This window comes from Canis aureus, chromosome 8 (assembly GCF_053574225.1).
Source record: "Canis aureus isolate CA01 chromosome 8, VMU_Caureus_v.1.0, whole genome shotgun sequence".
Taxonomy (NCBI): domain Eukaryota; kingdom Metazoa; phylum Chordata; class Mammalia; order Carnivora; family Canidae; genus Canis; species Canis aureus.
The window spans coordinates 23,553,069-23,579,749 of NC_135618.1; the positions used below are offsets into that span (position 1 = coordinate 23,553,069).

At 38.6% G+C, this 26,681-nt stretch overlaps 1 protein-coding gene and 2 long non-coding RNA genes across 9 annotated transcripts in view; 2 read left to right on the top strand and 1 right to left on the bottom strand.

Annotated features, from left to right (window-relative positions):
* Positions 1-12,071, top strand: part of LOC144318509 (uncharacterized) — a 24,935-nt gene extending 12,864 nt beyond the window's left edge. The window contains exons 2-3 of the long non-coding RNA XR_013384476.1: positions 3,321-3,558; positions 8,903-12,071. This is a non-coding gene — a long non-coding RNA (uncharacterized LOC144318509). The remainder of the gene's footprint in view (positions 1-3,320; positions 3,559-8,902) is intronic.
* Positions 8,945-16,804, bottom strand: LOC144318508 (uncharacterized). Its single transcript, XR_013384475.1, has 4 exons — positions 16,562-16,804; positions 14,575-16,316; positions 9,405-9,475; positions 8,945-9,209 (listed from the first exon to the last, which is right to left on the bottom strand). It is a non-coding gene; the product is annotated as an uncharacterized LOC144318508 (long non-coding RNA).
* Positions 14,807-26,681, top strand: part of LOC144318503 (uncharacterized) — a 156,882-nt gene continuing 145,007 nt past the window's right edge. For 5 of the 7 annotated variants that reach the window (XR_013384445.1, XR_013384446.1, XR_013384447.1 and 2 more), the window contains exons 1-2: positions 15,356-15,688; positions 24,862-25,033. Coding sequence is in view for 1 of the 7 variants with exons in the window: in XM_077905533.1 (XP_077761659.1) it covers positions 15,655-15,688; positions 24,862-25,033 (206 nt within the window). In the remaining 6 variants the exon portion in view is untranslated. Of the gene's footprint in view, positions 15,689-20,021; positions 20,370-24,861; positions 25,034-26,681 lie in introns of those variants that run through there. The other 2 variants (XR_013384454.1, XM_077905533.1) reach the window with 2 other exon arrangements.

Below are 26,681 nucleotides of genomic sequence, written 5' to 3' on the forward strand. Positions count from 1 at the left end.
GAATTTCCACTTGATTATTTTTTAATGGATTCCATTTTTCTAGTGAAGCTATCTTGTAATCTATTTTTTGAATATATTTATCCATGTTTGATAACTTTAATATCTGAATTATCTATGGCACTATTTCTAATGTCTTGCTTTTTCTTTTTTTCTGATTTCTTGGTATGTTGGCTAATATTTTATTGAATGCCAGACACTTTGTATGAAAAATTGTAAAGGCTTTGGATGATGCTATTTTTCTCTAGAGAGGGTTAACTTTATACAATGGTAGGCAGCTGGAATAAGAGCAGAGCAACTCCAATCCAATCAGTGTATGACTGAAAATAATTGGGTTCAGAGCTTGTAAGGTTCTAGAGTCATCTGCTTGGGCTCACTTGGAGGCTGGGTAATCCTGACAAGTTCTTAATATTTCTATTCATCACTTTTTTCACTGATAATACAGGGAAAATAATAGTACTTTCCTCACAGGGTGGTTAAGAAAATTAAATGAGTTCATATATGAAAAGTACTTAGTACCATAGGAAGTGCTCAGTGAATCTTTGTTAGTGTAACTGTTAATTCTTGCCCTGATCAAACAAATGTCCAAGGCCAAGATCTTCTTCCATTCCTGCATTTAACAAATATTAATTGGAATGACCACTGATGGAACTCAATATGTGGAGAAAGATTAGACCTTGTTGGAGGATAGGATCTAGAAATAGGATGGAAAAATAAAACACTTAAAAGCTTTTGCTATGTTGATAATAGAGTCAAAAGATATAAGGTAAGCATCTCAGTGGTGGTCCATTGTTATTCCAGAGTACTCCCTACATGTAATTCAGTTAGTTCCCATAATGATAAATGGAGTTTCAAAGTGCAAGTCTTCTACTGTGGAGGTGATTTTAAAGATTAGTCAAGTTCTTATTTGTTGTTTCTCCAGTGGGAGTGAGTGGTGGTTAGAGAAAGCAAGGCTCAGGAAGAAGGAGTAAATAGTTTTTAACATTTTCCCCATTCTCTCTCCTGGACTTCATTTTACTTCCTTCTGGAGTGGTGCATTTTTGATGTAGGCTCCAGGTAAGATGTTCTATAGATCATGAATTAGACATAATTTCATTACAGAATTTCCCACTGTCCCAATGTTTCTTCTTCACTTTTATAAGAGTCATCCTAGTAGGATCATTCTAGTTTGATCAGATTCAAGGTACATGATTATGCCACAGCACTGTACATGAAGCAATCTGTGTTTTGACTGGTGATAAATTGATAATCACCTAGCTGGCTCAGCCAGTCCACAGAGAGGCAGTTAATATTGTGAAACTTCAATAAAGTCGGCTGTCAATGCGATAGATATTACAGGTGAACTCCTTGATCTCTCATTGTAATCCCTTGAATCTCTGTTATCCATCACTCTATAATACATTTGTTTAGGAGGAAAATAAGCTTCTAAAATCTCACCATCAAAGTAAGTCTACACAATAACATTTCTAAATCTGACACACAAGTCTCAACAACACTGACAGAACACTATTTAGCTATCAAATTCAGTGAGGTGATGTAAATTTACAGAAGGAGGGCAAGAGATTGAAAAAGTGTTCCCCTTTGTTTTCTTGGACAATAAAAAAGTTTTAGAAAAATATTCTTTTCCACTTCGCTTATCAATCACCCTTTGAGTAACAAGTCTAGGAATTAAACTTCTGAACTTTTCCTACTACTAGGTGTTACACAGTACAAAGAGTGAGTATTGGATTATGAAAGGTACAGCTTTATTCTTATGAATGGAAGCAAAACTCTAAAGAAGCAAAAAATATCAACAGATGTTTTTTTATTTAGGAAAAAGGATTAAATTCTTTTTTGTTTTAGTTATCTTGTACTTGGTCATTGTCAAAATGAGTTATCACCTCAGTAATTCTTCCCAGAGAATTTTTATCCCACAAAGGCCAAAACTCAAGGGTAAAACCAGCCATGACTCCACTTAGTATTTCTAGGTTGTTACCTTTTACGAAGAAGACATTTACTCTTCCCATGGTGTATTTTGAATTTATGTGAACATTCTAATGAATGATCTTATTGTGTGCGGTTTAGTCTCCCGAGGAAAGAATTTTCTTCTATTTAATCTCAGGAAATAGGATCAGCTCTGCCAAAGTATTATAGAGCCCAAGGAAACACTTCCTGTATTTAAATTAAGCAGCTTTAAAGTTGCTTAAAGGAGTCTTACTAATTAGAATTCCAGTGGAGAAAGCTTGGGAAGGTTTCAGAATGCTGTATCTGAATCCACTTCCCTTCCACTCCTGGTGGGAATTTTGAAGGGATTTCACATAGTTTCCCTAGGAGGTCAATTACAGACCTACTTTCCCCAATAATTTTTGAATTCATTATCCTCAAATATCAAATACACAAAGGCAAATATACTCTTTAAGCCATAGTGTGAGACATAGTGATTGAATCAAAGGTTTCATATTAGAAAAAAATTTGATTTTCTTCATTTTTATTCAGAATAGGCTGGGAGAAGTGTGGAATCAAATGCTTCTGAAGATATAGACTTCATGGCAGCAAGCTCCTTGAGGACAGGGACATGTATGGTACATCGTAACTATAGTCAGGCAACATACATGATAGTTTGTGCAAAAGTTAATCAGTGATTAAACGTACTGATTTATATTGCTTGGAAAAAGACTTCTCCCTTAGGTATTCTAGAGCAGCCTGATAGTTTTGGAAGAGATGGATCATACCAAGATGTGTTTCAAGCAACCTTTAGTGTGTTTTACTTGCAGTTTATCTCACCCTAGTTGGACTTCCCTGGTGGCAGTAGAATATTGCTAACTAATAAGATGTTTGCTTTGGTTTTGGACCCTATCATAACCAAGTTTATTAAAAGGCTGGAAAGCAAGGGAGGCAAGCATGAGATTAATTTTCTTTTTTACATATGATACATTATTATTTCCAAAAAGAAAGTTATATCTAACATTGTAATTAAAGCAGATTTTCATTGACTTATTGGAGGCATTGTATACTATTTTTAATCATAGTAATCAGTAAGTTGAAATGTTCAGAAAAGAAGTAGTAATAATAGCTAATATTTATTGACTACTTAGATGAGCCACGTTCTTAACCTTTAGGAACAGTGTTTTCCCAAATGGGGTCACATTTTCCATTTTTTATTCAACAACAAATTTGCCGATTGTATTTTAGGCCCATCTTAATTTCTTTCAATTCTAGGTTTGTAGAACTATGTTAATTTTCATGGTCATGTTAAAGGTTTTGGATCTTTTAATAACATTTCATGAGATGCTTCTAAAGACCTGACAGAAAATTCTGTGTCCCATTTACTTTGTGTCTTTAAGCCACATTCAGTTCTCCATTCTGGGACATCTTCAGTCATTGGACTCTGAGGAATTTGAAGAGCTCACCAAGGCGCTTCATTTTGTTAAATGCTCCCAGTGAGCCTTCCTGTGTTATGTGGAATTTCATTAATTTGGAACTCAATGTCATTGCATTCAGACAAGGCCAGTCTAGAGGGCAGAATTTTGGAGGAATTCATGGAAAGGAGGATGCTGGAATATTCAAAGGAGGAACAGAGAGGTAATATACCAATATTGTTATTTACCACACAGGAGGATGAGCTTCACGGGATTTTTTAAACCATTTTAAACCTCTTGAGATATATATAGATATAGATATAGATATAGATATAGATAGATAGATAGATAGATACATAGATAGATAGATAGATAAATTTGTTGGATTTGGGAAAGACATATGATTCCTGCATCATAACACACAGTGACAAAGTTGTGAGCAGATAGACAAGAGAGCAGAAAAACTCTCTCACTACTCTCTGAGGTTGGTGCATAGTAAGCTTCCAATTAACTTTGGTTGAGTTGATGAAAGAAATTGCTATGAAGGCAGATTTCTTAGGATACTAGACTAGAAGTCTTGGAACAAGATTCTCAAGATGGAATGGTCTTTGAGAGAGAGATCAATAGGCTGCCATGCCCTCAGCCTACATTTGTCTCTCTCTATTTTTCTCGGTTGAACAGGGATTTGCTTTTCCTTGCTTTAGGAATTACCCCATTGGGACAAGCAGTGGTTGAGTTATATGATGGGAAAGAAGGGTTATCAAGTTTATTGGTTTAAATTCTCACTTTTTGAAAGCAAAATTACTGGAATTACTTTAGATATCAGTTCTAAGTTTCATAAAGTTAAGCTTATTGAGTTTGGGGGCATTATTGCCAGTGAGTCTGGACTGTGTATGGAAAAATTGTCATTCCTTAAAAAATTATGCATAGCACTTTATTGTACATGGGAGCCTCATGGATTTTTAAAAATTTATTTTCAATAATTTTTAATCTAATTTGATTAAAACACATAAATTAGCTATATCCTCCAGTGAATTAGGAAACCCATAATACCGTTTACTTGGGACTAAGATAATCCCCAGTATACCTATCTGCTTCTTGGGTCATACTGCATCCAGTCATGCTGGAATACTAGTGGGACATCAGAGCTCTACCAAAGAATCAGAAACTACAACTGGGGATCCAAACAGAAATGCTCAGGTGGTCTCAGTAACAGAGTTCTTGGCATGCAAAAGATGTTCAATAAACATTTATCGAGAGAATAAAACTGAGGAAACTGCTAAACGTATGGTGGAGGTAAGGAGGTTTCTGGTAACATTATAAAGCATAGCAAAAGTAAACAGTTACTTCACGCAGGAAACCATAGCATAGAGGGATTGAGGTGAGTGGACTAGATGCCATGGATCTAGTTCAGCCTCTGCTACAAACTTGTGTATGTGAACAAGATATTTTAACTTCTATAGGCCTCAGTTTCCTCTCTGTAATAGGAAGTGATTTCCAAACTCAGGTTTTCCTTTTTCAAACTCAGTTTTCTGATAATATACACAATAAGAAAAGTAGACCCTCTTGGATTGAATCAAGGAAGGAAGACTGTAGCCCTGCCTGCTCGGTCACCTCCCAGGCGCCCCCAGCACACAGTTTGAAAGCGATTGGACTTCATCTGTGAGGTGCTCTCCCACCATGACATTTGTGGGCACTGTTCATAACCAGTGTTATAAGCAGCTGTGTGGAGGCCAGTGGAGGGCACCGACATATTTTGAAAAGTACTACTTCAGAGGGTGTTCTTCTCCCCTCAAACCAGCCACTGTGGTCTCTAAGTCCATTGATGGCATCACAGCCTACATTGTCTCCTCCACCTGAACCCCGGGAATTATCCAAGACTGCCCCCTCAGTGCCTATATCCATGAAGTCACCACCTGCTCTCAGTTTTCACCTGTGAATATTTCTGAAACCTACCATTTCTTCTCCAGCCACCTCCAGGATTCAAGTCTTTATCCTTCGTCTCTGGACAATCACAAAATACCCTGACTGATCTTTGGACCTTTAGTGTCAGTCCATCCCCATCTGTGTCACTCCTTAACCTAAGTCTTTTCATTGCTCCCCATGGCCTGCAGGACAACCCCAATCTTCTTCAGAAGGCAGGTGGGCTCTCCATGACTGGCCCTACCCAGCCTCTGCTCTCATTTGCCATCTTGTACTTTTTGCTCTGGCAGCATCAAAGTGCCCAAAGTTCTTCAGATATACTGTGTAGTTTTACACCTTCACCCTTGGGTCCTAGTGATTCTCCTCCTGTCTTGCCCTCTACCTTTCTTTCCTTTTTTTAAGATTTTATTTATTCATGAGAGACACACAGAGAGAAGCAGAGACACAGGCAGAAGGAGAAGCAGGCTTCCTCTGCAGAACCTGATGCAGGACTCGAACCCAGGACCTCAGTATCATGACCTGAGCCAAAGGCAGACGCTCAACCACTGAGCTACCCAGGTGCCCCAGTCCTCTACCTTTCTTTTCTGCAACTCCTTTATCATCTTTCTTTAAGACTTTGTGCAAGTCTTATCCCTAGAGAAGGCCAGCTAAGGGCCCCGCTGTGTCTGTTAGGACTCTGCTTGCTGCTACCACATTCTATTAAAATTATCCAGATAGATACAGTTCCTCCACTAGATTGTAACTCATTGGAGACCAGTATTATTTCTTTTTATACTTCTTACTCCCCCGTGTCAAATACAGTGCCCATGAGCTTCACAGTAAGCAACCTGTCATGGGATTATCTGGTCTCAACACATCAGCTCACTGATTGGTTTCCCATGAGATTAGTCAAAAGATCTAAGTGAACTCAGGGGCAAGGGAAAGGCTAATGCAAAGTATAATACTTTTAAAATTAAAAAAATTAAAAATTTTAATATAAATGCTATTCTAGTATTTATCATAAAGCTATGTAAAGCTTTAGAGGTTCTATTTGCTTTTCATTTTAATAAACTGCATCATTTAAGAAGAGAAAAGTCAAAATACACAAGTTAAAGACGGTGAGTAAATTTACTCAAGTAAACCTTCAGATATTTTGAGTAAATTGTTCCTTTGTCTTAGCATGAGCCTCATGGAGGGGGAATGCCCCCAACCCTGGCACCCTTGAGAATCAAGAAAGCAAGCTTCTTGAGTATATAATTCTCTCTTTCCTTGTCTAGGACCAGGCCACCTCTGGCCTATAAAAAACAACCTCTCTGCAGGGATGCAGCCCTAAAGGCACAGGGTGTAGCAACAAAACCCTCACGTTATGCTGAGAGGAAGGTGATTGCCCTCTAGGCAGATGGCACCGTAGGAAGGGAAGCTGGATTTGAGCGCCTCCACCAGGCACCTTTACGAGGGGTGCAGATTTACCTTGCCGAGTGCAAAGAGCCACTTGTTTCCTCCTTGTCCTCAAATGATAATCTGTGGCTGCCAACTCAGTAGGAATAGTCATGGTCTCTCTGAAGACCATTTTGGTAGGTTTTCTTGTGAAGTCTAGCTTGCCATTTTGATGGGGCGAGATAGTGGCATTCTGTGGTGCTTTCTGAGCTGTGACCCAGAGAAATCCCTTCTCTGCATAGAATTGTCATTTTGTATAGCTCATTTTGCTAAGTGACAAAGCTGATTCTGTCACAACAGGAGCCAAACAAAATGGTGATCGCTGGCTCATGCGTGAGGGATCTCTTCGTTTCCACACACCCTGTGGTAAGCATTATTCACGAGCACTTAATTGTTGGTCTTCATGCATAAAATGAATGTGACATTTGAGACAGATGTTTATTGTTTGTTACATATATCTATATTTTTTCAAAACTCCAGCTACTGAAATTGGCCAAAATTACCATGACAAAGCACAGATTTTGTACATTTGGGGTTGTACTCTGATCTGTGACCTGTAGGAACAGCATGCAGGTGTTGGCGATATACACATGGACAGACTTTTCTTTTTATTGACAGGAGGGATAGAGTTTCTTGAACAACTGTGCTTAGGCTGAAACAACTGCTGAGTTCCACCAGGGGCTGCTGTTGAACTTCTAAAAAAAAATCATATTTTGGAGAAGAAAGGGGGTGGTGGTGGATGGGGAGGGAGGGATGGGAAGAGGGGAAGAGGAATAGAAAAAAAATCTTGGAAGAAAACCTGACATTTCTGTCTAAGGTGGAGGAGCATGCTTTGCTGATGCCACACGTGGAATGTTTCGGAAGTGTCAGTAATAAATACTTCTATCAGAAATCTCCTCATTCTATATCTCTGCATATTATACCCCAAGGAGAGTCATACAAAGACATAGCTGTCAGGGTCTAATTTTGGATCTGAAAACTATGGCGGTTGTCAGGCATCATTTCCCATGTGTGATATTTATCTCCTCTCACAAACAAACTGAGTGCAGGGTTTTTAATTAATTTCCAAGTGTCTCCCATGATAATTTCCCCCCTAATATATTAATACGATGATTTAAACCTTCATTCAGAGGCAGACTTTTGGTTGGAAATCACTAAAGGCTTAGATGGTGTTTAGTATTATCAATAAGTTACACGTTCGTTGGTTTGCAGGGAATCAATAAAGTTGCCCTTTCCTCATTTTTATTTTTAGAGGCATCAGTGGGATTGTATCTCTTTTAAGTATATTAAGGAAATCATGAGTGAGCTGATTTTGTTATTTTTCTTCTTGTGATTGGAGGCAGTTCTTAGGCTGTTCCTCCTAATGCTTGTGGTAGAGTTACTTTAAGAAAAGTTCTTGATTTGATGAGAAGGGAGTGAATTTTCTTCTGTAAAGTATTTCCTTCAGAGAAACTTGATTTTTTTTAAATAAAGGAACCAGAAATAGACCATGGAAAGGGGCATATCCCTGAAATGTACAAATCAATTGAGGACAGCAAGTGAATTCACCTCTTATTTCCCTGCCCAATCTCTCTCTCTCAATAGAAAATGGGGAATAAAAAGCATAACATCATAAAAATTCTAAGGACAGGAGTAGGATGGAGTTATAGTGTATGTTTCTTAAACAGCATATTTTTTAAATAAATGAAAATAAAACTTGTGTCTTCCATAGGAAGTCACATTTGGTAGAATTTTATTTATTTTGGGGCAATGCTTATATCTTTATTATTATTATTATTATACTCTTAGCTAAAAGGTTGCCCCAAATTTCACAAAGATTTTTTTCTCAATTCACCTTTAAGATATTTGATTACTGGGGTGATAGGGCAGTCCTTCAAGAAATATTTATTTTTCTCTGAAAAGGACATTCAAACACCATTGGAAATCATGACAATAAAAGGTAAAGTCCAAAATACTTATATACAGCTTCTAATTATTGGCAATCAAATATTAAATTCCTGGAAATGCCTGAAACTCTTTCTTATAGGACTGCAGCTTACATTTGTTACTTTTTTCTGTGTGAGGATTTATTTCTCTCCTCTCTCCCAACTCCCAGCACCTGCTATACAACTGCTTTCCCTAGGTCCCTTAGGAAAATTTAATAACCAAATACCTATCCAGTGAGAAAGGAATTTTTTAAGGTTCAATTGCTCTGTTAATAATTTGTATTTTTTTTTTCTGTCTTGCAGTTTCTATGTAAGCACCACGAAAATCAACCTTTTAAGCACAGATTGATTCTGACAGTTTTTATTTTACGTGATTTCCAAGAATTGGTATAGAGATGCCTCTTAATTGAAATAGTTCTCCTTTTTGGCTTTTATTTTATTGTCCTTTACTTCTTGACATCTTGTACATTAAATCAGAGGCTGTTTTAGAGACATGAAATGACAGCTTTTTCAGAGCGCGATTCTGGATCCTGATAGATCTGCACTTCTCAAAGCAGACAGGCTGCTCTCCACAGCCTCCGAGAAGCTTCCTGCGCGATGGGCACGTCACCTGGAAACACAACCATAAACTGCAGGTTAATCACCAAGGACCGACTCGTGTCAATTCCCCACTGCCCTGCTTCCCATCTGAGAGGAATAAAGCCAAGAACTATTTTTTTTCTTTGCTATTTAATTTAACAGAATCTGGGCTCAACTTTAGTTGGAAATTATATTTCCTCTAGACCACAATGGAAAGGCTACTCACATAATTTAGTAGCTGTGTTGTAAAGAAAAATCAAAGCATCCTCATGGAATATTTTCCCCGATTGCATCTTCCTGTGATGAGAGAACACATAAAGTGAATGAGATGTGACACAGGCATGAACAGAGAACCCATTTGTTACACTGAAATTGCGAGAAAAATGCTATTTGTGTTACTATGATGTTTTGGAGTTAGAAAAGGGTTATTTGGGAAAAAATGTGTATCTATATCAGAGTCAGTAGGAATAAAAATGAGACAGGATGCAAATATATGATAGCACAGGAAAGCACAGCTCCACAGACCAGACCAGTCCTGTTCGAGGTAGCAGGCAAACAACGGAAACGCTAACAAGATGAGCATTCTGGATTTGTTTTTCAGTTCTACCTAACTCTTTGTAACTTTACAATGCAAGATTCAGAAATTGGAGCCAATTACCATAATATGTGGTGGTTTGGTGGGAGCATGTTCTACATCAGACAGTTAAAAGGTTTTATTGCTATTAGGAGCATGTTAATGCCCTTGATAATGTCTCTACTTGCTTTGTAATGTCTCTCGTTGAAGTATAGAATTCTTTTATCTTCTTATTACATTATGCAAAAACTTGAATTGAAAAGATATTTGCAGGAACATTTAAAGTAGTGCATCAATCAGCTTCAAAGAAGAGAAAATGTTCTCGGAATAGCTTATAAAAGGATAACTGTCAGTTTTATTTTGGATGAACAAAGGCGGCAACGTAAAAAGCACTTTATTGTAAAAGCATACTGTGCAATTCAATAAATATGCCATATAAATATAAAAGAGAAGAAAGTTCATAATTATCTGATGACTTAAATGTAATTTAAATAATACTTTTAAAATGCATCTAACAGTGAAGTACTCTTTTTCTTTTGGGTTCCGAGTTCTAGCCTCTAAGCCCCCATTAGGTGATAACTTAACTCTCTCTCTCTCTCTCTCTCTCTCTCTCTCTTTCTGATAACATAAGGACTTGAATGGATTAGTCATGGTCCTGTTTTTAATATATCTCAGAATGATACAGAAAAGAGTATGTGTGTGGAAAGCATTAGCAAAAATTTTAACAACCACTTAATGGTGCAAGCTTTTCAAAATGATTTGTTCTTGTCTGCCCGGTTTTCAATTGTTTCTCATCCTGTCATTGCTGCCATAAGACAATTTTGAATTTGAATGTAACTGTATTGTCACTTGAAATAGCATTTCCAAGTGTTTTGTGTTTGTTAGGTAAATCTATTAGCATTGTGATTGCCGGACTTTCTAAATCAGAGGTGGTTGTTACTTTGTTACTTTCTACATAAGGATATTTGCACTCTTCCTTATAACTAGAAAAAAAATATATATAACTAGAATATATATATATATATATATATGTATACACACACAATTTTAGAAAGTTGACTTTTAACTGTAAATGTTAAATATATAACCTTATTTTCAAGTGTGTTTCTCAGGTAATAAACTTTAGCCTGATAAATGCTCCATAGATGACTCTTTTTGACAAGGTTTAAAAATCTACACTGTGAACTGTCTATTAAAGAATATATTCAGATCCAGCACATGGAAAACATATGTAAATTTTCAGGATAGGAAAAAAGAATCTACAGAACTCTTTTTTTCCATAATTTCTGTTTCTACACATATCTATGTGTAGGACATAGGCATGGACAGTTAACTCCCTAGCACATAGAAGGCACTTGATAAATATTTGTTGATTAAGGTTAAAATATAAAAAGAAAAATACCCCAATCAGTAAAAATCTGTCTTCTGTCTTGTAACCTGACAAAGAGATACTAATCTCTTATTAAACACAGAAATCGGCATTTTTCCCAGACTCAGGCCTTTTTAAGATTCAGAAAAACTTCATTTGAAGTCAAATAACCAGGCTAATTCACTCCCCCACACTGTTGTCACTTATAAAATTATATTAATGTTCATAACATTTCTAAAAAATAATCTTCATTTATTTTAAAGTTGTAAATATGGCTGGCACCTTGTAATAAAAAATCAATTCATAACTTTATTTGTAACATCATTTTGATAGCGACTTATTTCTCATCACTATTGTACATGACGCCTAATTCATTAAAATAATGTTCTCATTTCAGTGGGTTTCATCCAGACTCTGTAGAAAACAGTCCTCCGTCTGCTGCTACTCTCTGATATACCCCATTTTCTCATCCCTCCTTTCTCTCGGCCTGTTTGGGAACACTCTCATTTTGAAAGTACAAGGAAAATTATCTCATAAAAGAAATTTAATAACAACAGAACTTCTGAGATTTCAAAAACGTAGAATTTTTAAGTTATTGAACTATGGGAAAAGCTGTAATTTATAACCAGCAAGTTAGTATGTTGTACACATCTGTGTACTGTTTCAGAAAATAAAGGTTGTTACTATAGCAACTGCCACATAATATGGAACATACGTTATTTGTGAGATGCCAGGCTTCGTGTTAAAAAAAAAAAAACAACAATTCCCTCCTCATGGCTGCTCATGGATGTTTCAAGGATTTCCACCTTTTCCTTTACTATTGTAAAGGATTCTCATTTTAATATTCTGTTATTTTAAATATTTTTCTTATTTTCAGTTTCTTATACTTTCGGAGTTTGTTGGTTAAATTAAAAGTTTGCAAAGTACTGCCAGATTTGGTGATCACTATTGAGACGTTCTTTCAATCTTTTGATTTTTACGAAATTGTAGTTAATTTTTTACATAGAGCAATAAGGGTATGATAAGAACACATATAGCTACTGTGAATACACAGTTGATACGCCTAGTAACATTTTATTTGGGTTGGCCCTCTCAGGATTTTATAATTCTGTATTGTACAACCATTGTTGTACAACCCCTTTTTAAAAATAAAAATGTCACAATGTATGTATCTACTTTATGGATATCATATTTCATCTGAAAATGTGTATGCCATACTTAATTTCATTTGAAACAACTGTTTAGACAGCGCTGATCATTTTTATAATGAGAAAACTTAACTCCTTTGTGAAGGGTAGATTTCCAGTCTTTCTTGGTAAGTGGTGTGTCAAAGAATAGGAAAGTTGACAAAAATTCTTAAATTTCAATTTTGGGAGAGACCTTTTTAGTTTTTATAGGCAGACTAATGAATTAGTAAAAGAGACAAGGTAATAATGCAACACAGGGGTTCCTTTGATATGGCGGGACAAGGCACCAGAATGTCCGACTGGTTTGAAATAAAAGTCTGAAAACAACTTGACACTTGGAACAACAGTTTTTGACTCTTGTTGGGTCCTCTTTGTGGTAGAGACTTTTGATATGTAAATGCGTCTGATATGATTGAATTTCTTGTGCATGGTGACTTTTTTAGTCCAGATTTAATATATAATTACAATCATTGACATATTTTGTCAGCTTAGAGGTTCTTGGGGAGCAGTATCTGAGTTTTCCTTTGTGCTAGAGGGGATGCTAGGTCCTAGTTCTCCTTAGACACAACTAACTCTGTATCTTCAGAATGTTCTCTGTCATCAAAAAATACTATTATCAACCCTAAAAACAAAACACTTCTTCTGGTGAAAATGGCAGAATGCATAATACCTTTCTTTTGTCGAAAAAAAAAATCCCAACTTGATGGTTTAATCAATAAACATTTATTAACCATCTACCGTGTGCCTGGCACAGTTTGGGGAATATAAAGATGAATAAGAGCTTCCTTGTCTCCAGGGGACTCACGAATCTAGTCAGGGAGAGAATCGAGTCATTAACCAGCCCAGGGAGGTCCATGCTGGGACCTAGTTCTCTCCGGGCCTCCAGCCAACAACAGCGACTCGACAGCAGAACAATAACAGCCAACATCTATTGAACACTTACTTTTTGACAGATACCTCAGGTGCATTTGTAATTTAATCCACAGTAGTGGTCTGGGGGTTTTACTGACAAGAAACTGAGTCTGAGAGCGTTGGAGTCACTTGCCTGCCATTACCCAGCTGAGTTGGGATTCTCATGCCTGTTACACCTGAGACCATACATCTTGACTCCTTGTCCCATCTGCACTGATAGCATCTTCATCCGCGGCACCTTCCTCTCTCACTGGGCTCAGCAGAGTCTGTCTAATTGGCGTCCCTGCTGCCACTTGGCCCCTGCAGCCCCCTCTCCACACAGCTCCCAGGATGGAGAACACGAATCAGATCAGCATCTCCCTTGCCTGGACTCCTCCAGGGGTTTCTATCACATGTGGGAAATCCAGGGTTGTAGTGTCCTGCAGTTTGCTGCCTGCCAGCACCCCTTAAACTCAGTTCCTACTGCTTCCACCCAGCTTGTTCACTTGGCTTCAGACCAGAGGTCGGCACACGTTCTGTAAAGGGCCAGCCAGTAAATCTTACAGGTTTTACAGGCCATACAGTCACTGTGGCAACTACCTACTCAGCTCTGCTATTATAGCTCGAAGGCTGCTGGAGGCGAAAGAATGAACAAGGCTGTGTTCTAATAAAACTTTATTTACATAAACAGGTAGCGGGCTGGATTTGGCCCCCACACCATAGTTTGCTGACCATTGTTTGGACTTGCTATCCTTCCTTTTGTTCCCCTAGTATGTCAAGTCTTCCTACCTTAGGGTCCCACCCTCTGTTCCCAATCTTCCCTGAGCTGCCTCTTCCTGGCTCTTAGCCCCCACTGTGAATGAGAGGCTTTAATTTGGCTGCCATATTTAAGTAGCCCTCTCAACCCCATCTCCACCATATCACCTGTTTTATTGCCTTTATTGCTCTTAAATAGGCAAGATCCCATTAATTTGTTTTCTTTTTTTTTTTCCAATTAGTTTGTTTTCTTACTTGTTTGTTATCTGTGCCCTCCTCTCTAAGAGAGCTCTCTGTGAGGAGGAATCACAGTGGCCTTGTTCATTGTGGTATTGCCACTGACTAGAGCAGAACCTGAGGCATAGAATAGATGCCTAGTAAATACTTGCTGTTGAAGTACAAGCCTGTCTGAAACCAAAGCTTGTGCTTTTAATGATGTCTCAGTATTTCCTTTCTGTAAAAAATAAAGTCACACCAATGATAATTTGAGGACCGCTGGAGGACCTCTGTACCCTGGCAAAACCCGTATCACAAGTATTTCTGGTTGACCTAGGGAATATTTCCACAGGCATGTGGATAAGTGTGATGCCACACCCTGTGGCGTCCACTGAGTACTGACCCTTCTTATGCTACCATCACTGCCCTTGCTGACACAGTTACCACGTCTACTGGGTAGCTTCTACTTCAACCAGGCTCCTCTGTCACTTACAATGCTCTGCACTTACTGGACATCTTGGATGTCTTGTGACATCATCTCTGGGTACCACAAAGGCCACACTGTGACAGCCACTGCTCCTGATGGTCACTTTGCTGTCTCTGCTGAGACTCAGTCTCTTTGAGAGCAGCTGCCTCTGTCAAGCACCGGAACCCTTCTGCTTCCAGTCCCCTTAGATGCCCCCACTTCTAAGTGCCCTGCTGCTTCTAATCAATGGTGTAGTTGGGAAGAACACCTATTTTGTGTTTTCCCTCAACTTAGTGGTTCCAAGTTAGTGCTGCATGTGCCCTAAGGCCTTCCAGCATTTTCAGTTTTTTACTTAACTCTCGTCTCTCTTCCTAAGTATAATAGCTGATACTTATTATATGATGCTTATTGTGTGACAGGCACTGTTGGGGAGCTTTGTATTCATTAACTTGTATAATTCTCATGACAGAACCATGAGGCAGGAATGCTATTATTACCATCTCCACTGAAGCTAAAGAGGTTAACTGACTCACTCAAGGCAACTAGTATGTAATAGAATCAAAATTTGAATGCAGGCACTGAGCTTTAGAATTCACACTCTCAATCCCAGTCAATATGACCTGGAAATGTATCCACGGGTCGAGGCTGGGGACAGGTGCAGGAGGCCAACCCCACACTATACTCCAATCCTTCCTTCCCCTGTCATCCTGGGGCTTGTGACCTACTCAGTGACCCCTCTCAGTGTCCCATGTGCACAATTCCTGGGTGCACACCATTGTTTTCTAGATCTGTGCACATACATCTGACTATAGGCTCAAGGGAGAACTGCTCTCCCCACACCCTTGTCGAATCAGGTGCTAAAGAAGATGCTTGAAATGTGTCTGTAACACAAAAAAGGAATCATGAACTCCTCAGGGAAGGAAGTGAATTTGAACTGGATTCTGAAAGATGAATATGATGTTGCCATTCAGAGACTTTGGATAAAAGGGCATAACTAGACCAAGCACAGACTGCGTGATGTATAAGGGACCAGGCAAAGGCATGGTGAGAGGTAATATAGGGAAAAGAGAGTGGGGTGGGTCTTGAAGGGGGCTTGATTCATGCTAGGAACTTTGGACATTAATTTGTAGGCAAGGATGGGGGTGGAAGGATGGCAGAAATAGCAGCAGCTTTAACACCTGAGTGCAGGAGAGAAGAGCTCCTGCTTATTTGTTCCCGTTGAGTGGAAGGTTTCAACATACGGTTTAAAGTCCACTTGAAGTCCGCTTGGTCTATGAACTAACTTTTATAACATTGATTGGGACGAGACTGTATCTGCATGGTTCTAATGTGAACTAAGTACTTGCAATGCCCTTTATCAAAATCAGTTCCATTTTGCTCATTCCTGTGATAAAGCTTCCTCTCATGCCTGTCCCACCTCTGCCTCGGCAAGGGTGGAGGTGATTCCTGAGTATTCTCTTTTCTTTTCTTTTCTTTTCTTTTCTTTTCTTTTCTTTTCTTTTCTTTTCTTTTCTTTTCTTTTCTTTTCTTTTCTTTCTTTTCTTTTCTTCTTCTTTTCTTTTCTTTTCGTTTCTTTCTTTCTTTTCTCTTTTCTTTCTTTTCTTTCTTTCTTTCTTTCTTTCTTTCTTTCTTTCTTTCTTTCTTTCTTCTTTCTTTCTTTTCTTTCAGATTTTACTTATCTGTTTGAGACAGAGAGAGAGAGAGAGTGAGAACGAGCTGGGGGAGAGTGAGAGGGAGAAGCAGACTCCCTGCTGAGTGTGGAGCCTGACACCGGGTTTGATCCCAGGACTCTGAGCTCATGACCTGAGCTGAAGGCAACTGGAGTCACTCAGGCACCCCTGAGTATTCTATTCTACTAGTATGGCCCCAAGAAGTTCTAGAATTACTGCTATAGAGGACTTCAACCATGTGGATGATGTCACACCTGATTGCCTTGAATGGCTTTATCCAGGTTAACCAGTCTTCTGGGGATCTACGTGGAATCTCCCAGCCACCTTCCTGCTGTGAAGGTTATGAAAGCATTAATTCTTAGTCTACAAGGCTGCCTGTTTCGCATGGTCATCTTTAATGACTTTGGAGACTCTTCAGTTTTCATGGACACCTAATTAGGCAGTTATTTGCACTTCATTTTACTTACTCTCATGACTCCCTTCTAACTGGCACACTAATGAAGTTCCTCTGTGACATCACAATGCTCCAACTGATGAAGTATGTCTTCCCTTTGGGAATCAAACGCCCATTTAAAATTAATGAGTCTCTGGTACCCAAACTACTTGTGAATTTTGTCAGCTCTAATATCTAATATTTGTAAGAAATATTTAGACTTGCCTGACTCTTGTCAGAACTGAGATCTTAGTTCTTTGGCAAATTTACATAAAACTGTAGGGAGAGTGACACAATCAATCTGATCTGCTCTATGTGTCCCTTCCACCCCACGAGAAGCAGTGGGTAGGGAGAATGGGAAACAATTTCCAAGGTCCCAGATGAGCAGGGTATAACTTAATGAGCCTTTTGAGGAATTAAAAAGAAATAATCAGTCTGAAGAAACATCACCATTCTTATAGTTGCTCTATTTTCCCAGTGTCAATCCAGGAACATGGATTTTTCTATTCCCCTGGTTTTCCAAGTTTTAGAAACAAGAGAAATGTTTTATTTAAAAAATGAAATAAAAAAAAAGAAATCTTCAGTGATTCCCATATATAAAACAGGTAACAATGGAGTTGCAGTGGTCCAAGGTGATGGTGGAGTCCCAATAGTTTGTCACATATTGCTTTTTGCCTTACCCTGCTGCTCCTTACCCCTTCCTCCAGCTACTGCAGAGCTCTGAAGGATTTGAAGTGAATACTCCTGCCTCTCTTCCATCCACTTATTCTAACATTTGCTTTAGGAGGTATAGCTCATATGGAAAAGGGTTTAAACAGATATTTTAGGAATAGTTTATTTTTCTCTTCATAGTGAGTGAATTACTCTGGATTTCCCTTGATTACCATTTGAAATGGCATGACTTCTTTAAAATACTACAAATAACACCAAAATATAGTGGTTCTCCAAAGCATCCCTCCTATAGGTCTTTGTTTTCTTCCAGTCCACTTATTATTCTTATATCACATTTATTACTTTTCCCACCAATGCGGGGTGGGTGGGGAAAGGATCCATTTACTTCAGTACTAATTATTGCTCTATTTTCAATGTTGGGGGCAAGAGAATCATACAAAATATATATCCTAGGACCACATATAAGTAAAAAACAACTTAGGGCTATTTTTAGACTAGCCTTTTTGGAGAACTGGGATTATAATACTTTAAAGTCATCTATACTTCAAACTCAGAAGAAAAGACAAAACACTTTATATAAAGACAATAAATAATGAAATAAAATGGATTTCGAGTCCATTCCATTGGTGAAAGACAGGAGGAAGGGGGCACCTTCGTATTGTAGTTGGTTGAGCCTCGGGCTCTTGGTTTTAGCTGAGGTCCTGATCTTAGGCTCCTGAGATCCATTCGATCATTGTGTTCCCACTAGCTCAGCTGGTCACATTAGGGCGAGATTGGGGTGATGCTGACCATCAGATGAGGGAGGGCCACCCACAAAAGAGACCCTGGATGGAGTCCCAGAGGTGGAAGCAGGCCAGCCATCCTCTTCTCTCCTGCTGCATGCACTCCACACATGCACTCCTTTCTCCCTCCTGTTCCTTCCCTGCCCTCCTGCTTTCTTCCTGCATTTTTTAACCTTTATTTCTGAGAGAGAGAGAGAGAGAGAGAGAGAGAGTAAGAGAGAGAGAGAGAGCATGAGTGGAGGAAGGGCAGGTGGAGAGGAAATCAAGCAGACTCCAACTGAGCACAGAGCCCCACACAACCCATACCATGTCTACAACTTGGCTCCAGCTCTTCTTTATCCCTGCCTCTCTCGGCTTCTTATGAGGTGCTTTCTGGAAAAATTCCTGTATCTTCCTGAGAGTCCCTGCTCCGAATCGACTCCCTGCATTCAAGGAAAATCACTGTGCTGTGGTGCTTTTATTCTTTTTGAGAAATATTTTCCATGCATACAGGAGAAAAGTAAAGATTAATATGGTTTGTTCTTTCTTGAGGTTTTAATTTTCTTTGAAAATTTTTGTGAGAAAGGACTTTCTTTTTAAAATTAAGAACTAGGCTCTGGTGGAGAAGTGATTTTCTATCATAGCGTTTCTTAAACTAAGTCATTTCTACACCTCTTTCATGACTTTGCTATGCCTGAATACCATCTGTGGTATCTTTTTCAACATTTTTCTTTAAATCAATTTAAAAGTCAATAATTTTAAGTAATAGAGTTGGTGAAATCAAGAGCTTGATGTGATGTTATATTTTAAAAAGCAGATAACAATGAAAATATTTGGATATGAGGCAATTAAAATTATCCCCCCAGTGGCAAATGTTCAACCATTTGGGAAATACCATTCATTCTAGTGAATGGTCTGCTTCTAGCTTATGACTTTGAATATAAACTTAGGGTCTGGCATAATATTCTACAGCAAGAAGAAAATGAAATGGTAAAGCTGGTAGATTGGGAGGTTGCCAGGAGCCTATAGGTCACAGTATAAAATTTATTAAGATCCTGGAATTTTTTTCAATATAAATAAAATGTATGTGTATTGAACATAAATAAAATATACACATGTATATGTATTTTTCAACTCGTACCCTAGTTTTGAGTGATAAAGTCATTCCAAGTCTGTGGCACAGAAGGTGACTAAGCACGAGAGCATCGTTTAGGTAAATTTCCTTGTTAGTTTCAGCCAGTCACGTAGCAGCGCATTGTCCCAAAGGTGGTGTGATGGCCCTCTCATTGTCCTGTATCTGTTATTCCATAAATAGACAGGGTTTCTGTAATTTTTTTTAAAAAATCATATTACTTATTAATACTCGCAATCAATGGGACACCTTCATAATTTCTCAGGAAAGAGATACAATAAGGTTAAATTTTTCTGTTTGCCATAGAATTTCCCTTTCTGATTCCAGGGCAAATAGAACAAAGGATCGTTTTTTTATAATTTTTTTTTTCCAAGAGTATGTTCTGGTGTCTCATTATTTTGAGATTGCTGTGAAACCTAGGATCAAAAACATAGAAAGGTATAGTTAATTGTGTACTTCATAGTAATAGCGTTTTTTTCCTGTTCATGTGTCTTTTCACACGCATTTTTTTCTTCTGAGAAAGACTGAATGGAGTAATTTTCTCCCTTTTCTCTCTTTTTCAAAACTATCGATGTGATACAATGCATGTTATATAATAATCACAGTTGTCATGACTTTGGGAAGCAGGGTTTCAAGTACACATGCTGTACAAAGTATTTTATGAAAATTTTGATTCTCATGTTTGAGGATAATAAAAGGATTCCTTTGCTTCTTAGAAAGAAACCCCGAAAACAAACGAACAAACGGACTCAGTGCTCGGACACCTAGCCGAGCGTGCGTCTGGGAAGAATGACATGCCTTCAGCATGAAGTAGCTACAAGGAAAAGACATGTAATTAAGGAGGGGAAAAAAAATCAGAAACCAGAGCCATTAAAGAGACTGTGATATGAGGAACACATTGTACAGGAGATGCGACCACAGATCTCAGATCTGAAAGCTGAAAGGAAATGAAACTAGTTAAAATTCCACTTGCTCCTTCACTCCACAAGAGAAATAACATTCCTGTTCGATGCCACTTGCCACTTCAGTTTTAGAAACAATTAAAAGATGCAAATATTTGTGGATTGCTGAGTGTGTTGTAATCCTGTTTTGAAAACAAACAGTGCCTCGTACCTCAGGTTCTCATTGCTGGTTGTGTCGGGATTCAGGGGTTAGAGCAAACCCTTCGGAATGAGTTCACCACTGCTACTCAGACAAAGGGATGCAACTCTGAGGCTGTGTTCTGTTCGCCTGCAAGCTGTTGCCTATGCCAAATGAGCATTTTAAAAACCATTCAAATTAAGTTGAAAATTTGTAATTATATTTTCCCTTTTAATTGTAACTTATGCAAATGTTATATTCCAGCTGTACAAATAATTTTCGCTTCAGACTACAACATCCACATTACATCTAGCATGTAACACCCTGATACAAGATTCTTCGCAAGCTGTAGTTGCAGATTTAGAAGGCTGGAGTTGGCGCTGTTAGTTATGGCTTTCATTGCTGCTACCCTGCAGTTAAGTATAGATTGCAAAGTGGCAATAGAGAAGAGAGACACCTTTGCTATAATTTGCTGGAGACAATTTATGAATAGAGCACGGAGAGAGAGAGAATAGGAAGGCAAACAAACAAACAAAAAAGCACCAAGTCTAAGAAACCTGGATGTTTGGTAAGTGGATATTGTATCCTTGCTGTAATGGATGAATCGGGCTTGCAGCACATTAGTTACAGGAAGAGGCTGCCTGTGACTCATTTGTTAATTGTCATGCATTTTAAACCACTTAGTGCAAACAGAAATTGAATATTTTCCATTTTCAATGGAAATTTCACTTGGGGAAATCATGTACAGAACCATTAAAATTTTTAACCGAGAGTGAAAGAAGCGTGGATTGTTTTAAGCACACACACACCCCCACACCCACCCATACACACACAAACACACATATGGGATCACACATATGTGAGAAATAAAAAAGAAAAATTCCCCCCAAATGCAGCATACTGTTCTGATTACTGAAGTGATTTCTTTACATAAGTTTGGGAAGGTTTTCATCTTCTTGGTGGGCAAACATGTAGAACCTTGATTTACTTCAATCCAGTTGACCATTGATCAGTTTTTGTGTTTAACTGTTCTGGAAGCAATGGAAGAGATGGAAGAAGGAAATTTTCTTCACATCCTCAAGTTATTCACAACCTCGTTGATAAACAAGGAAAACTCATGAAATGAGATGGACTATAATAAACGATACTGTGTGTTTAGAGAACTAGTGGAGAGATCAACACTTCATTTCTCAGTGGGGCAAACAGCTCTGGTGTGGCTTAGTGATTTGTTCAAGGTCGCATCTAATCGTCGTGAAAACATGTTTCAAACTTAGGTCTAACTTCTGTGTCCTTTGTTACTGTTTTTTTTCCATCATTAAGGCATCTGTTAATTGAAAGCTGTACAACTAAAGAATCTATTTGCTAAATATGGGTCCTTCCTATACTTGCCCATGAAATGAGCTTCGACTCAGTTGGAAATAGTATAGGTTTTAAAATACTTTCAGAGGTCCTAGATAGAGATTGGAAGGTTTTGTTGATCTCTAATTAGCTCTGATTGTTAAGATTGATTTTTAAACTGGGAAAATCCAAGATAAAGATCCCATAGCCCTGAAAAGTATGCTGTAAATCCATACGCTTTAGGTCAAAGAGCAAATGATTAAAAGTCCTAATTGATTCTTGTGTAAAAGGGCAGTGCAAGGAAATGATAAAAAAGAATGTCCATGAACAAAAACCCTGGTTGTGTGTATCATTAGCCTGGGAATGTTAGTGGCTTAAGCCTCATTATTACTGCTCTTGGCACAGTCTCTTATAGAGGCAGCTGTGATGATGGCTATACCTTACTTGTGTAAAGCCTGGGGACTAATGTCTACAAAAAGGGCTGGTGATGTGTTGATGGGTTGGTGTGTTGCATGGTGTGTTACCTGCATACTATAGGCAAGTATGGATATGCTTAATTCTTTATACACTGATTCGTCATTCAACAGTTCATGTATTTACTGAAACATCCATCATGCATTTATGAGGCAGGTACCACGTGGCAGGCAATACTATGTTTAACACTGGGAATACCAACCGGCAAAGTAAAAATTAAATAATTATTTAATGAATATCCTCTACATGTAAGCTGCAGTCTGCTGGAACCAGAAATTCTTGACATCTGGTCTCGGCTCTCATCCAGAAAGTCAGTTGTGCTGCCCATGTCCAAAGCCAGGTTAGTATTCCTAGATCTCTCAGCATCTCCCATCTAGTCAAACTGAGTGTAGATCCATAGATGTAAACTCTTCCTCTTGCCCTTACCAGAAGAGTAGTTTTCACGCCTAATCTACTGAAGAGATCCAGCATCTTCTGTAGTAGAATTGTGTGTAAAAGCATGGACTTCAGAGTTAGATGTATATGGCTGTTTCCACTACTCACAAGATGAATGTCCTTACCATATATTTAGTTTTTGCATCAGTAAAATGAGTGTAATCTGGAAAGTTTGCAGTGAGGATTAAGTTTAAATAAAGTAATGCTTGACACTTAATAAGGCCTGACAAATGGCGGCTAACCAGTAGCATTTTGCTAACATTTATTCTTCTCTCAATATTCATTTCCATTTGCAAGTGATGTCTCTTGCCTGCCATGTATTAGTTTCATGTGCCCATGACATTTTGCTGTGTGAGTAGTAACTTAGACATCTGGAGTTTGCCAGAATTTTCTGGCTCCCTTTGACTACTTTGATGGGCTGCTAATTGCTTGATTTTCTAGTGGTAATCATGAGTGGGGCTGCTGAGCTCATCTATGTATACTTTCTGGAGGGCATCTGGAAGTGCAACCTAGAAGAATGCTAACTTATGCGGGCTTCCTTCCATAGGATTACAGTGATTTCTGGGATGTAAATTGCTTCAGAGTTCCTAGGTCTGTTCTCCCCCTCCTCTCCCCAACCTTCATTTTCTACTTTCGTTTCTCTCTCTTTTCCTCCTCTTTCCATCTAGTCTTTGAGACATTTACAAATACACATTAACTCCACAGTTTCTGACTAGGGCATTATCTTTATTAACGTTTGCAATTTGTGTAGATTATAGATCTTTCATGACCCGCAATGCCCCAGGATATGCCACTGCCATTTATTTGTATAGTCTTCTACTTTGATGAAATGCAGATAAATTGAAAAATCTGCCAAGAATCATTGTCCTCAGGATATTGGGAAACAAGCACTTCCATAGTTAATTGTGTGTGTGTGTTTAATCGTGGCCTAATAAATTGGTTTTTCTTTTTTATGCCTTTACATTCGCTCTCAGAAAAATCTCAGAATATTAACATTTTTTGCTTTGCATGTGGCCAACTGTTTATCCTCAGAGTACATGCCAAACTGGGGAGAGCAAACAATAAAATCAGGTGGAGGAGGCAGAGATTTTTTGTAAGTAGGAAGTAGGAGAAATTCTTTTCCTTTAAGCCTTGAAACCCTATGAGCTGAGGTAAGGAAAATTCACAAGCATTGTGATAGCAGCCCAGTGGACTAGGATTCACAACATGTTTTCCCCATCTTGCTAACTTTTTTTTTTTTTTTTTCTGGGCAAGAGGTCTCTATCTAGAGCTTCTCAGTCTTTAGGGCACATAAGAATCACTGGAGAGGCTATTAAACATGCTGAGTCCCAAAGATTCTGAATCATTGGATGAATCGGGGCCTGGCAGCCTGTATCTAAAACCATGATGATGCACGGGGTCTGTTTTACTCTTTCCTTTGGTTTCTAATCTTGGCTCTGCCCATTTTTGCAGGCTTGGCTAAGAAGCCCTGTGCAAGAGGAGGTGCCTGGCAAAACAGATGCAGCCGTGTCAGAGCTGTTTATTCAGAGCTCCCAGCACTGCCTAATGCACAGTGCCATCAGGTTGTTGCTCAGGGAGACACCTATGATTCCATTAATTATTTAGGGATCCAAAGTAGCCACCATTAATGAATTTGAATGTATTACAATGATCCTAATCAGAGTAACAGATGCAAAATGACAATATGATACACACAGTTTTCCCCCAGCGAGTTACACACTATTAAGGTCTGTTGCAGTCAATGAATCCAGATGCTTCCACACTCTTACTGACCATGAAAGATCCTGGTTTCATTACATGAGAGAAAATAAGTTCATCCTGTCATCTTGCAGCGTTAAAGCGGGATCCAATTCAGCAGCTGGTAAGGCATCATAAGTTGGTTTGCAATAATCCTGCTTCCATTTCAGGATTGACTGAGTGGAGGAATTCTATTGCATCTGGGCTTATCATTCCCTTTACATTATTTTTATGCTTTCCCAGATGAGATGGTTTACTCTAGCTAAGAACGCCTCCGATGGACTAAACAAGTTTTATACACATACTGAGTGAGAAAAAAGTGAACTATTTTTATCGAGGGTAAATTCATTAAAATCAGAGTAACAAAACCAAAGTCAACTGTGATAAAATGGGAAGCATAAAGCTTCTCAAGAGTATCTCTCGAATAATGTTGTCAGACTTCTGGTGTGCATGAGGCTGTGCATGACAGCACTTCCCCCCTTCTTGTCTTAGGGATCATACAAAAGGAAAAGAAAAAAAACAGAAAAGGAAGAGCCTCTGTCGTTTTCAACCAGGAGACAAATATAAACCACAGACTCTGCAACACCTGTGAGAACTGCCAAGAGAAGCTGAAACTGTGTAGTAGCTGTGGAGGACGAAACAAAAAGAAGCACCCCAGATGGTGGTGAGACATCCCAGGGATGGCGAATGCAGGGAATGCCAGCATAAATACTCTTCCTGAAGGGGGAGGGCTCTCTTGAAGTGCTAATGTTAACAAAATTGTTCAGGAATTCAGGTTAGCAGGGCTGGTGCTGGAGTGCTTCTCTCCTGCTTTGGCTCCAAGAAATATAGTCAAGGGCTGAACAAAGAATCCAAAGACACGAGACGTATGTGCTTGCAATAGCCTAGTTCTAGGGCAGCAGAGAAGGAGAATGAAGCCTGGAAGGTCACCATGGCCCCTCCCCAGTAAAACATCCTCTTGAAAATAGTTGATTTGGGAAATTATAACTCATTCACTGATGATAAGTTAAAGAAAAAGGCATTGGTAGGAAGATCCTAGAATGAAAAAACATGGGAAAAAGCAACAAAACTAACCAGCAGATGGAGAGCACTCCCAAGTAGATAAAAATCTTGTCCTAACAATTTTCCATGAATTAAAATTTAAAAAAATACTCAATGAAGCAATTACCCTGATGAATGAAGACCACAATGCAGAAATAGAAGAACACAGAAGGGAGATGGGGAGTCAATGGAAAACATGAAAGATGAGCTGAAATGCAGAATTACTTTGCTGAGTCCTCATGGGTAATAACTGACAAATTATTTTATTTAAAGCTGAGAGAGAAAGTAACAAAGGTGAAATGCTTATTTAGCAGTACAAAGGTAACAAACAGAAAAATAATAATATACCATTGGGGGGGCGGGGAGACAGAAATGAGGAGTTGGACAAAGAAAGAAATTAAAAACAGCAGAGGTGACTTATCTGGAGGCCTCATCTGAATGGCTGGGGACTGGAAACATCTGGGAGATTCTTTACTCACATGGTTGGTTCATGGGCTGATATGATCCAAGGCTGGGTTCAGCTGGGACTTGACCAGAGCCCCAAGGTGTGATATCTCCACGTTGCCTGAGCTTGCTAACAGCATGGCAACTTCAGGATCACCAGACTTCTTACATTGGCAATCCAAAAGCAAATGTTCCCAGAAACAGGAGAAAGCTGCACAGCCCTTTATGAGCCAGCCCCAGAGTCACGTAGCATCACTTCTGGTGTGACGTAGCCACAGGCCCACCCAGGCTCAAGAACGGAGGCACAGACCTCACTTCTCTAGAGGAAGGAGTGTCAAAGAATTTGTGCTCACATTTTAAATCTGCTACAGTGTTAGAGGGTTCAAATTTCAGTCTAAAAAAGCAGTTATGGATATTTGTGTACTCAATAATATAGGAAAAAATTAATACTTCCTTAATGTGATAAAATATATTTGGCTCAGTAGAAATTCCAGAATCAAGTTGAATGGCAAATAATAGATTCATTCCTTTTAAGTACAAGAAAAAGTTAAGAACGTCTGCTATTGTTAATATTACTTGACATTACTTGTGAAGTACTAGCCAAAGCAGGTCCCTGAAAGGGAGGATATAAAGCTACCATTATTTGTAGATAATATATAATATTTTACCTGGATTTCCCAAGAGAATTAATTGAACCCCGCCCCCCCACAAATAGAGAATTCAGTAATTAGTGGGAACATAACTAGTACAAAGAAATTAATAGCTGTCATATACAAACAGAAGATAGGATGGAAAAATTACCCTATATAATAGCAACTCATAATACT